Below are 12,338 nucleotides of genomic sequence, written 5' to 3' on the forward strand. Positions count from 1 at the left end.
GGCTGCTGATGATCCTAGTGTCTTCTTAACTAGGTCGGCAAAAATCATTCTTACCTTCTCACAAATGATGTTATCATTAATAGTGTCACCTTGTAATTGCTTTTTACTTATCCATATAAGGAGCAATATTTCCAGAAAACAAAACCATTGTTTAGAAACACTTGTACCGAGCGAGGTGGCGCAGTGGTTAGCACACTGGACTCGCATTCGGGAGGACGACGGTTCAATCCCGCGTCCGGCCATCCTGATTTAGGTTTTCCGTGATTTCCCTAAATCGCTCCAGGCAAATGCCGAGATGGTTCCGTTGAAAGGGCACAGCCGACTTCCTTCCCCGTCCTTCCCTAAACCGATGAGACTGATGACCTCGCAGTTTGGTCTCTTCCCTCAAAACAGCCCAGCCCAGAAACACTTGTAACTCCCTTTGAAGCATCTATCTTCTTAATCTTGTCCTTATGCTTGAGGATAGTGCAAGTAGTTGATGCAGACTGAATATGTGTGCTAAATCAGCAACACTTGCACCATGTTCATGTTTTTCAGTGATTTTACATTTCATTTCTAAGGTCATTTTCTTGCAGCTTTATCTTTGGGCACATGTCTATGAAGGTTATTAAAATTTGCACACAAAAAAACACTGTGTGAACAAAAGTTTAGAAAAATGTATGATCACAAGCTGCACTAAGATGGTAGCAAAAAGATCACTAAACCCGGACTGCAGTACATACTAAAGACATTGTACATTACCACTGCCAACAATGAAAAATGTTCATATTGTTGACTGTTTCCCCATCCACACAAGAACGTCTGGTAATATCAGACTAAATTGTCACCACTCGTTATGCGAAACATCACTCAGTAAGTGAGTCATTTTTTTTACAATGTGTTTTGCTTGTTATGCAAATTGCACATTATTGGAGGTGCTCATTAAGTGAGGTTCCACCATATGCACATGGGATAACTGACTGAAGCAGGAGGGAGAGGGGGTTGGGAGGAAAAAGTGATAGGGTTTGCAGGTGATGGCCTACCTTCAAGCACTGGTTTGGGAGGCACATGCCAGCACAGTTGGTGTAGTTCCATTGGATGCCACATCCAATGAAATGCTCCTGCATGGGCACCACAGATGCATGGATGCTGGGTTGTGACAGGTCATAGAGGTGTTAGAATGCTGTCTTGCTGGAGAATCACGGGGAAAGGGGGGGGGGGGGGAGGGGGAGCAGCACAGAGGCACCCTACATGGATTTGCTTGGTTGGCCAGAAATCACGATAGCCATGTCAAACATCTAACTCCATACCGGGAATCGTGTGCAGCTGGAAGTTGAGGCTGGTGTTTGGGTTGCTGCACAGTGTTAGCAGTTCAGGATCCAGCTACCTGTGTGGTGTAAGGGGAAATGTAATTGAGGAGGGTAGCAACGGACATGAGCAGCTGAGGCTGTCTTTGATGATATTGTTGACATATGCCATGGGCAATATGTCAGTTGTGAACTGGTATATATGTTAATAGAACAGCCTAGGCGAAATCTGTGTGCCTTAATTTTGTCAACAAAGTGTTATAATGGGATAGTGGTCAATGAACACTGTGAATGAGTGTCCTTTTACTGAGAGGTGGAAGTACTTAATTGCCTTGTATACAGTGAAGAACTCAAAGTTATAAGTGGCCAATTTTGTTGTGGCTCAGAGAACTTCATGGAAAAGAATGCTAACAGCTGCCAGGAACCTTCAATGTGTTGTTGAAGGACGATGCCTAGGCAAACTGGCTGGTGCCAGTAATGACTGTGAGTGGGGCAGTCGAAAGCGAATGGGCCACGAAGGCAAAGTGCAAGAGGTCATGTACTGTTTGTTCAAAACTTTCTGTCATTGGCACAATCCAGGGAACGGGCCTGCTACCTATAGTGTGGTTGCCCTGGAATGCGACAGTGAGTGGTCCTTGCATGCTTGCAGCTTTCTTCAGGTGGTGCAGGAAAAATTTGCCATCCTGAGGAATCTGAAAAGTTCTTCAAAAGTTGCAGGACACAGGCTTGGACTTTCTTGTCCAGTGGGTAGGAACCCACAGATGATATCTTGAGTCCACGGAAGTCAATCTCCAGAACACCGAAGACATCCTTCTCCAGACTGGTGATGATTCCCACTTCTTGGGGGTGGACTAATACCTCCTGGTAGTTTTCGTGTCGCTCCACAGGACTGCATGAGTAGATGAGGATATCATCCACGTAGGCAAAATAGCTGAGGTACCATACAGAACACTGTTGAAAAAGCGTTGTCAGGTCTGGGTGGTGTTATGGAGCCTGAAGGGCATAAACACATTTTCAAAAAGACTGAAGGGGTTGATTATTGGCGTCTTCTCCATATCTTTTGGGTAGACCATAATCTACTTAAATGCTTTTTCTCAGTCTACCTTGCTGAAGACAGTTGTGCCAGACAAAGGGCACTGGGTAGTGGTCAGGGACCATTCTGGCATTAAGTGCCTGAAAGAATTGCATGGGCACCAAGTGCCTTCTTTTCCTCAGATGAGGTGCAGAGTGGAGGACCTTGGGCTCTTCAAGGTGCAGAACACATAACAATGATTGCTGCCTTGATTTCAGTATGCAAAGCTCTTTGCTACTCCACAGGAAGTGACACGAGGTGGCAGAAAACCATGGGGGTAGGGACTGGCATCATTGAGATGTACGTGTTTCTCCTAAGGGACACTGCAAGTATGGGTGAAAGGAAATTCACCAAGGAGGTCAGCAAAGGGGCCAGAATATGACAGTTGCTTGATGGTGGTTTAGGTGACAGTTCAGGATCTACAGGGAATGGGCATAACGGGCAATGATGTTGGCACCAGGGATAGGATCCATAACATCATCCATGGTAAAGGTATCTGTGAAATCTCTTTCAAAGCCAAGGTCAACGGACCATGTTTGGGAGCAGTAGGTTGTGACTAGAGAACCTTTCATCACAGTGAGGAAGAGGGGGGAGAGGGCCAGCAGAGGGTAACAGTTTGCAAGAACGGATGTGGAGATCGAGGCTAGTGTGAAGCAGGTAGGCTGTTGGGGAGGAGGCGTTCCAATGATCATGCATGAGCAGGCAGGGAGAAATAGCAGAGCAATCAGGTTCACCTACAGCTGTCTGCTGTCAGTGTTGAGGACCACGTGCACAGTGCCTCACAGTTTGTAGTGTTGCTCTCAAAGCACTCATGATACTAGCAAAGATAACTGGTGCCCTGAACGTTCTGATCACTACTAGCTGGTAGAGAGTTTGTGTGAAACGTGTCTGTGTATGCAGGAAGTCATAGGCACTGAAAGGCAGAGTCAGGCATGGGCACAGTGCTGGGTAGGAGGGAGCTTGATCATCATGCTAATCACGTGGGGCATGAGCTACACCTTGACTATAGACAGTTTGTGGGACATGGAGTGTGTGGTTGCTGATGTGGCTTGTATGTGTGGGAGACTGTGCAAAGGTACATCATGATTTTGCGTGGTGGTGGTGAGGGGGTTGAGGGAATCGAAGAACCTGTCTGCCACGATGACTACCACATCAACATTCATACATTCATGTGAAACTAATGCTGTGCAGTCTTCGACAGGCAGACGTCCAAGTCAATTCACAAGTAGCAGCATGTTGGGAATGATCATAGGCCCAGCAGGTGTACAGAAGAGGCGGAAGTGTTGTGAGAGCTGGATCTCAGCGCATTTACCTTGTTGAGTGGAGTGTAAATTAACTAATCTTCTTCAACTTTTACAAGAGCTTGAAAACTATTTCTGCCATCAGCCAGAAAGCAATGGAGAATGTACTGACCATAATTTCCAGACTGCAAGTCCACATTACTCAACATACTCACTGAAAGAAAATGTTTCTATTTGCTATTTAATCAGTGGGATCAGGAACTATGACTACAAATAAGAGTTTTGATTGTAACTGATTAATATATTCAGTAAAAGTTCATATGCACAAAATATAGTAATATTTATTCTGATAATGATAGCAATAATAATAATAATAAGAATAATAATGTCCCTATCAGAAACAGCACTATTAACAGTTCAGAGGAGGCCTCTATAGGAAGTTCCAAGAAGTATTGTCTATCACCCTGACTTCTAATCATCAATTGCCTTAAAACTGGAAAATAATCTTGCCACTTGCCACACAGTTATATCAACATTACAGGCAGCACACAAAAAGTTACTTCCATGAAATCTAAGCAATCCTCGTGAGTTCACTTCCTACTTCTACCAAAAACCCATATGCTAGCTGCCTGGCTATGATGTCAAATGAGGTACAACACACACAGGCATTTGACTGACACAGGCAGATTGATATCCCCGAACAAAGTGTTTCTTCTTACTGCCTCTGTGGCTGTATTTACGAAGTGCATTCAAGTTCTAAGGCCTCCGATTTTTTTTCTCCGGACCGGAAATAGATAGAAACATGCGCATTGTTTTAAAATGAGGCTGCGTTCATTGTCAATACGTCCCAGAGATGGCAGCATCGTACGGCAGATGGAATTTTACCGCCAGCGGCGAGAATGAGAACTGTTTTAAATACTTAAAATGGCGAAGTTTTCCTTACTTGAACAGCATGCAATCATTCATTTTCTGAATTTGCTTGGTGTGAAACCAATTGAAACTCATCGACAGTTGAAGGAGACATGTGGTGATGGAGTTATGGATGTGTCAAAAGTGTGTTCGAAGGTGCGACAGTTTAATGAAGACAGAACATCGTGTGACAACAAACCGAAACAACCTCGGGCTCGCACAAGCCGGTCTGACGACATGATCGAGAAAGTGGAGAGAATTGTTTTGGGGGATCGCTGAATGACTGTTGAATAGATCACCTCCAGAGTTGGCATTTCTGTGGGTTCTCTGCACACAATCCTGCATGATGACCTGAAAATGCAAAAAGTGTCATCCAGGTGGGTGCCACGAATGCTGACGGACGACCACATGGCTGCCCATGTGGCATGTTGCCAAGCAATGTTGATGCGCAACGACAGCATGAATGGGACTTTCTTTTCATCGGTTGTGACAATGGATGAGACGTGGATGCCATTTTTCAATCGAGAAACAAAGCGCCAGTCAGCTCAATGGACGCACACAGATTCACCGCCACCAAAAAACTTTCGGGTAACCGCCAGTGCTGAAAAAATGATGGTGTCCATGTTCTGGGACAGCGAGGGCATAATCCTTACCCATTGCATTCCAAAGGGCACTACGGTAACAGGTGCATCCTACGAAAATGTTTTGAAGAACAAATTCCTTCCTGCACTGCAACAAAAACGTCTGGGAACGGCTGCGCGTGTGCTGTTTCACCAAGACAACGCACCCGCACATCGAGCTAACGTTACGCAACAGTTTCTTTGTGATAACAACTTTGAAGTGATTCCTCATGCTCCCTACTAACCTGACCTGGCTCCTAGTGACTTTTGGCTTTTTCCAACAATGAAAGACACTCTCCGTGGCCACACATTCACCAGCCGTGCTGCTATTGCCTCAGCGATTTTCCAGTGGTCAAAACAGACTCCTAAAGAAGCCTTCGCCGCTGCCATGGAATCATGGCATCAGCGTTGTGAAAGATGTGTACGTCTGCAGGGCGATTGCGTCGAGAAGTAACGCCAGTTTCATCGATTTTGGGTGAGTAGTTAATTAGAAAAAAAATCGGAGGCCTTAGATTGAATGCACCTCAAATATACGGGCACAGCGGACTGCCAAACATCTGCTATCAACCACTCTAGGCACAGGTAGCAGAATCTAAATGGCCCTTTTCTCAGACACATATTAATTAATAACTCTGTTGTTTAACAATTTACAATCTTCTTAGTTTTTATATTTTAAGTTAAGTTTGCCTTAGTTACTGAAAAAGTTTTAGCTTCCTGCATTCAAAATTTGCCGGCTAGAATTTTTAGAATGGAACTGATAGTAGAACTTGAACTCTTAAGTGCCACTTTTAGATTCCATGTAATGATTGTTATTTACACTAAAGTCTTGAAACTTGATACAGCTGTATTATTCCATCAATGTAATTGAGTGCTATAATTAATACTTTCTGTGACAGATACAAATGATATTTTATCTATTATGAATAGCGACATTTTTGTTCCAGATTTGTTTTTTTTTTTTTTTTTTTTTTTTTTGTGAAGACTTGAAAACTAATACAGATTGCTTCTTGGTGTCACCTAGTTAATGTTTTTATGTCAAACTGCAGCTACATATGAATTTTCATCTTTCTGAGTCTAAAGTTTAGTGCCACCAAATTTTCATAAAAACACCAATTTTGAACAAAATAGTGCTCAGATCAAGTTGAGACTAGTAACTTTTGATTGTGACATACATTTGCACATTACGAATAATTTTTAGCTTTCTAGCTTCATTATTAACCACTCATTTTTTCCCTAAAATAATATATTTAGTGAAACATATTCATTTGATCATTCTGAGACTTCACAATGTTAACATTAATATACTGCAGCATACACTGACAAAGTTTGAAAAAATTATTTCAGTTTTTTAATTACACTCTTAGGTTATGGAGCAATCCTTTGTATGCTATGTACAGGCATTTAATGACGACATGGCACTGGTAGTAATGAACTGGGGTAAGTACTGGCTCACTCACTTTCCTCTGTATCTCTCACAATGATACAGCACTTGTTTCGCCACACCTTGATGAAAATAGTTCATGTGGGCACTGCATTTTATATGGGATCAACCAGCTATCAGCTGCTCTTTCAGGGTACCAAATCTGCTGGATGCCATGATGGTTTCACATGCCTCTGTGGTGACCAAAGGTTCAAACTGCACAGCTGGTTTGGCAAATGGTGTTGGGTTAATGATGATTAAGGAGCCTGCAAATATTGCCTCTATGGAAGCCAACCACTGCCAGATGGTCATGGGAGTCTAAAAACATCAGGTGAAATGTGGCATGGGCTGTCTGCAGAGATGGGGGTGCACTGGAGCAGTGTCAGTCCCTATGAACTACACCCAGTGGCTGAGGAATGTGTGAAACCTGACCATATGCATCTGTTAATCAGGGGAAGGTGGGTTTGGTTGATGCCTGGGACCGAAGCTGAAGGTAGTGGTAAGCCGGGAATGGACTTGCCCTGCAATATGATGTTTCATACACTCTGTTAACATTGGAATGATGGAGTAGTGCTCTGCACTGTGCATCGGACCCAGTGTGTCGAGTGCTAGCTGGATGGTGGGGGAACTTGACACAAGCAGCCTGCCATAGTGTGGAGCTTGGTCGAGGGAGAGAGTGGTTCATTTGGGGGTCAGCAGTGTTGGAATTGGTTTCTCATTGAACAAGACAGGTGGATACCATCAGTGTGCTAGGCTGGAGGATAAAACAGACAGGTAAAGCATGAGAAGAATATAACAAAAAAGATGTGAATTCAAAACAGTTCGTTTATTGGGATGTCAACATGCACAATTAATTGCAGAATGCATTGCAACAAAAATGTCTATGAACAAAAATTCTCAGTTGAGTCTATCTGGTAATCCTCACCGCTCCTGCAGGCGTTATGAATGCACACAAGGGGTGCCCACCATCCATGCACAGTGCAATCAGTTTACACAGTTCCTTAAGACAACATGAGAAACATTGTTAATGATCTTCAGGTATAGTGAAGAGAGCTAATCTGACACAGTGATGAAAAAAGTATGTAAATACAAATAAATGAATCTGGGGGTACTGTGAGTATTTCTAATCTAACATCATGATCAAAGCAAAATACAGAATAAAAATACACAAATTTGAGGTACCACAAGTAAAGCTAATAATCTAACACAGTGAGTAAAATACAAATAAATGAACTTGAGTTACCGCACATAAAGTCAATCTAACACAGTTGGGGATTTCAGTCTCTGAGGGCTATACTCATGGTACCACAATGGCTTGCATATAGTTCACAAAGATAGGTAAGATCTTACTGCATTCTCTATAATTTAATGGGCTCCACGAAGCAGATGATCCACACTCAATCACCCACTGCTGTTCAAAGTTATTTTCAAAGTGAATTTCAAAGGGACCCACCAGACACTAAAACAATTAATGCTTGGTATGACAAGTAATTAGCTGCTGAACTGTAAACAGATGGCCATTTCTGACAGAAAATGCACATTCGGTAAGATGATAGAGGAGATCAGAGAGACCAACTAATGAAACCCATCAAAGTCAGTTCACTGACCATCACAGGAACTAAGCATCCAATGCTCAACAATTCACTATGTATTGCATAAATGACTTTGTTTGCATGCTTACAATGTTCAAACTGTGCAACCAGTGAAGCAAAATCTCTTGCAACATTGCCATGAATTTGCTTTGGAGATGTTGGACCTGACTGTGCAAAACCCAGGTATCTACAGAATCTCATTTTCTCTGATGAAGCTATCTTTGACACATGTGGGAAGGTTTAATCAACCCAACATTTGCATCCAGTCCACTGTTTTCGGGAACTTGCCAGAGACAGCAGAAAGGTGAAACTGTCTTATGTGCTGATTGAAGACAATACAACTGGACTAGCCTTTTTCATCAAGCAACCAGTAAACCTTCAACAATTTACTGTCTGGCAGCTTTTCCCCTTCAGCCAAATGTGATTTTACACCAACGCACTGGAGTGTACATGTTTGTGGGTGTCTGGACTAACAATTTCCACAGAGATGGATACGATGGGATGGACCATCCAAGGGGCTTCAACAGTCTCCAGACATAGTCCCTGTGAACTTCTTCTTGTGGGGTTTCAGGAAAGGCTTTGCATATGTATTGTCTGTGTGTGTTCTTGGTGATATCAACAGAAGAACTGTGGATCCAATAGCCTCTATCACCCCAGACATGCTTGTGCACACTTAGGTTGAGACAGAATATCGTCTAGACATTTTACAAGTTATGAAAGGAGGCCGTGCAGAAGTGGATTAATTTTTTTGTACAAAACTTTTTGAGTTACTTTACATGATGTCACAAACTGTAGACCTAAATGTCTACATCTCATGGTTCCTTTTTTAAATAGGATCTGGAACTCAGGGTGGCTTCATGTGGAACCCCTGTATGTTTATTGATGACATAGAGATGTTTCTTAGCATTGAAATATATTGTATGGAGTAAGTGAATGGCAAACCATCAACAATACTAGTTAGAAAAACAAATGAAGGAAAGTATATTAATGACAATGGAGTTATTGGCCATAATTTTAGTAAGGATGTTGGATGGACTTGTCTGTTTCTTTATTAAGGAAAGAACATCAGGATTCATCAGAAGTTATTTTGAGAAATTGCTCAAAACAAAATAATGATGACCTGTTGGGATCAAAGTCCTATTGCAATGAATCATGCTGAATGTTGTGTTCTTGATGTTCTGCACATACTGTACAACACTAACAGCAGCAAGAAAGTCATTATAAAAACATGTAATCCTGTAAGGCAACATGTTTCCATCCAGCAAGTTTAAATGGATAACTAAAGCAGTGTTTTTACATTTTTAGCTGCTGTCTACATTATTTAATCTGATGAAAATTAGTCTCATACCAATAGGAAATAAGTCTTACTTAACAACATTAGGACTTTCTTTACACAGATATTAATGCCACAACTAAAATCATTCAAGTCTATAGTCACTTACTGACCTTATAAATACTGAAGGTAAACTTTTGGCTTCCTTGACATATTGTCCGGAGAGCATTTTCTATGCATTCAGTTGCCATGTTTGAGCACCTGCAACAGAAAAGATGGCTGATAAAAAAAACAGTTCTACAAATGACAAAGAGCTGGGAAACATTGCTTTGTGGTTTATTGTTTGGTGGAAGATGTACGCATGTAGTATCAGGGCACTCAATATTTTGAGCAGTAGTGTAGATATTTTCATTGCGCTCAAAATGTGAAGAAGAAATGCTGATATTTTCCTTTCTGTAGTTAATGAAAAAGAGAGTATTATTGGGACCTTCTGTACCATGTACAGTCTGTGCTATCAATGAAAACTTCCAAAACTAGTACCATAGCATTTTTGTTAATTTTCCATCCCTCCTGAATTTAAGTTGACCAAAAATGACAGGTGTTCTATGCCCATCATCTAAAAGTGTAACAAAAAGGTGCTTTTTTCCCTATGGAGATGCTGTGTTTCTAAATAACAAAGGCACAAAATTTTTTATCGTAATGCAAACTGAAAGATTATGGGATTTTAATACACCAGAAGCATTTCTAACAGGCGTGAAACAGACAACTTTGGAGTTGATTCCACACAATTGTCTGACTCAACCAATATATGTTTTATGTTTTTCTCGTCAACAAGATTTTTCTATGTTTTTGAATTGAATGGATTCCCATTATTAGAAAGAATTGTCAGCTAAGCTTTTGAAATAGCTCGGAATGATCTTTCATATGATTTTCTTATTTGTTGCTTTCTTTAAAGGATGTCTTTAAAGGATGTAATAAACTTAGAAAATAAATCCACCATACCAAATATATATAGCTGTATGCCCCTTTTGCTTTGGTTAGTTGCCCAAACAAGTTAGTTCCTAGTAAATTCATCAGCTTTTTTGGGGTAACACCCTGTAAATATCCCTTACATGTTTGATTGAAGACTCTTACAAGCTAGCAGCTGTCACAAGTAGCTAAGCACTTTCTGAATCTATTAGCAATGTTGTATGCATTTTCTTGTAACATTTGAATGTGCTTCAATGATGCGCAATGTCCAAAACTTTCATGTGTGTATTTTGTTAGAGTTTCAGTATGTTGTTCTGGCCAATGAACTTCCTCACCATTGCCATCTGGACTATGTCTTCAAAACAAAATTGCCTTATATATTTAATAAAACTGCTGGCTTTTTCATATCCCTTCCTTCCTAAATAGCTTCTTACCAGGTTCCGGTTTTCATTATGATTCTAATTTCTTCAAAATTGGTTATAAATTTTTCTAATATCCTTTTCATCCTTTACACCATTTTTGTACATTATTTTGTAACTTCTCTCTACTTCTTCAATACCATTCTGATCTTCATACCCCCACTGGTAACCTAATTAAACATCTACAGTGACATTCTATTTTCCTTTCATGTGTTTCACAGTACAATAAAACTATCGCAAACAGGCCGCATACCTTGTAATTCTACTGTGGTATAATTTGCACTCTTGGATATAACATAGAGTTTTGTGACCAGTATAGACTATGATTTTGTTTCCAAGCAAATAACTGAAGGGTCCAGGATAAGAATGAGCTAAGTACAGTTTTATAAATTTTACAGGACATTAATATTCCTGTTCAAATCTTTTCTTGATCTTATAGCAACGTAACAATATACATTTATTTTACAAACTTACAAACCTTGAGTAATATTCTGCAAATATACACTGAAGCACCAAAGGAACTGTGTATTAAAATACAGAGGTATGTTAACAGGCAGAATACGGCGCTGTGGTCCGCAGTGCCTATGTAAAACACCAAGTGTCGGGTGCAGTTGTAAGATCAGTCACTGCTGTTACAATGGCAGGTTATCAAGATTTAAGTGAGTCTGAACATGGTGTTATAGTTGGTGCACGAGTGATGTGACACAGCATCTCTGAGGTACCAATGAAGTGCGGATTTTCCCATACATCCATTTCATGAGTGTACTATAAACATCAGGAAACAATGACATTGGGCTCTTGATGAATGGAAATATGTTGCCTGGTTGGGTGAGTCTCATTTCAAATTGTATTGAGTGGATGGACATGTACATGTATGGAGATAATCTCATGAATCCATTGGCCCTGCATGTCAGCAGGGGACTGTTCAAGGTGGTGGAGGCTCTGTAATGGCATGGGGTGTGTGTAGTTGGAGTGTTATGGGACTCCTGATATGTCTAGATACAACATATACGGAAACACCCTGTCTGATCACATGCATCCATTTATGTCCACTGTGCATTCTGATGGAATTGGACAATTCCAGCATGCCGATGTGACACCCCACATGCCATGTTGTGTTGTGGTACTTCTGCGTGCTCGTGGGTGCTGTATTCTCACTTAAGAGACTATATATTGATGTGTTCAATAGATATGGAACTTCGTACTGTTTTATATTTCATTTAGTACCTATCTGTAATCTATATAGAATGATATGTGGTACAAATTTGTTTAGCGTCCATGGCAATAGGTAGTGGGCTTACAGAGAACATCTTGTGTTAGATGTTAGGCACACTTAATGACTCATTGTAATTGCAAAGTGTGCAAAATCTTACATATAATACAACTTATATAAAAATACAGACAATTTAGATATAGCAATTTTTAATTCTTTTGAGCTTTATTGTGCTAGCTAAGTGGGAGATGTCTCACAATAAATGGTAAGTCATTTTATTTTATTTCTGAGATATTGACTTTGATGCTGCCTTTGGAAATGTCA

At 40.8% G+C, this 12,338-nt stretch overlaps 1 protein-coding gene across 1 annotated transcript in view; it reads right to left on the bottom strand.

Moving 5' to 3' along the window:
- The window catches only part of LOC126456615 (serpin-like protein HMSD), a 144,499-nt gene that overhangs the window by 64,214 nt on the left and 67,947 nt on the right, over positions 1 to 12,338 (bottom strand). Inside the window, exon 2 of the mRNA XM_050092358.1 lies at positions 9,587 to 9,674. Within this exon, the coding sequence (XP_049948315.1) occupies positions 9,587 to 9,674 (88 nt within the window). The remainder of the gene's footprint in view (positions 1 to 9,586; positions 9,675 to 12,338) is intronic.

Source organism: Schistocerca serialis, chromosome 2, assembly GCF_023864345.2.
Source record: "Schistocerca serialis cubense isolate TAMUIC-IGC-003099 chromosome 2, iqSchSeri2.2, whole genome shotgun sequence".
Taxonomy (NCBI): Eukaryota; Metazoa; Arthropoda; class Insecta; order Orthoptera; family Acrididae; genus Schistocerca; species Schistocerca serialis.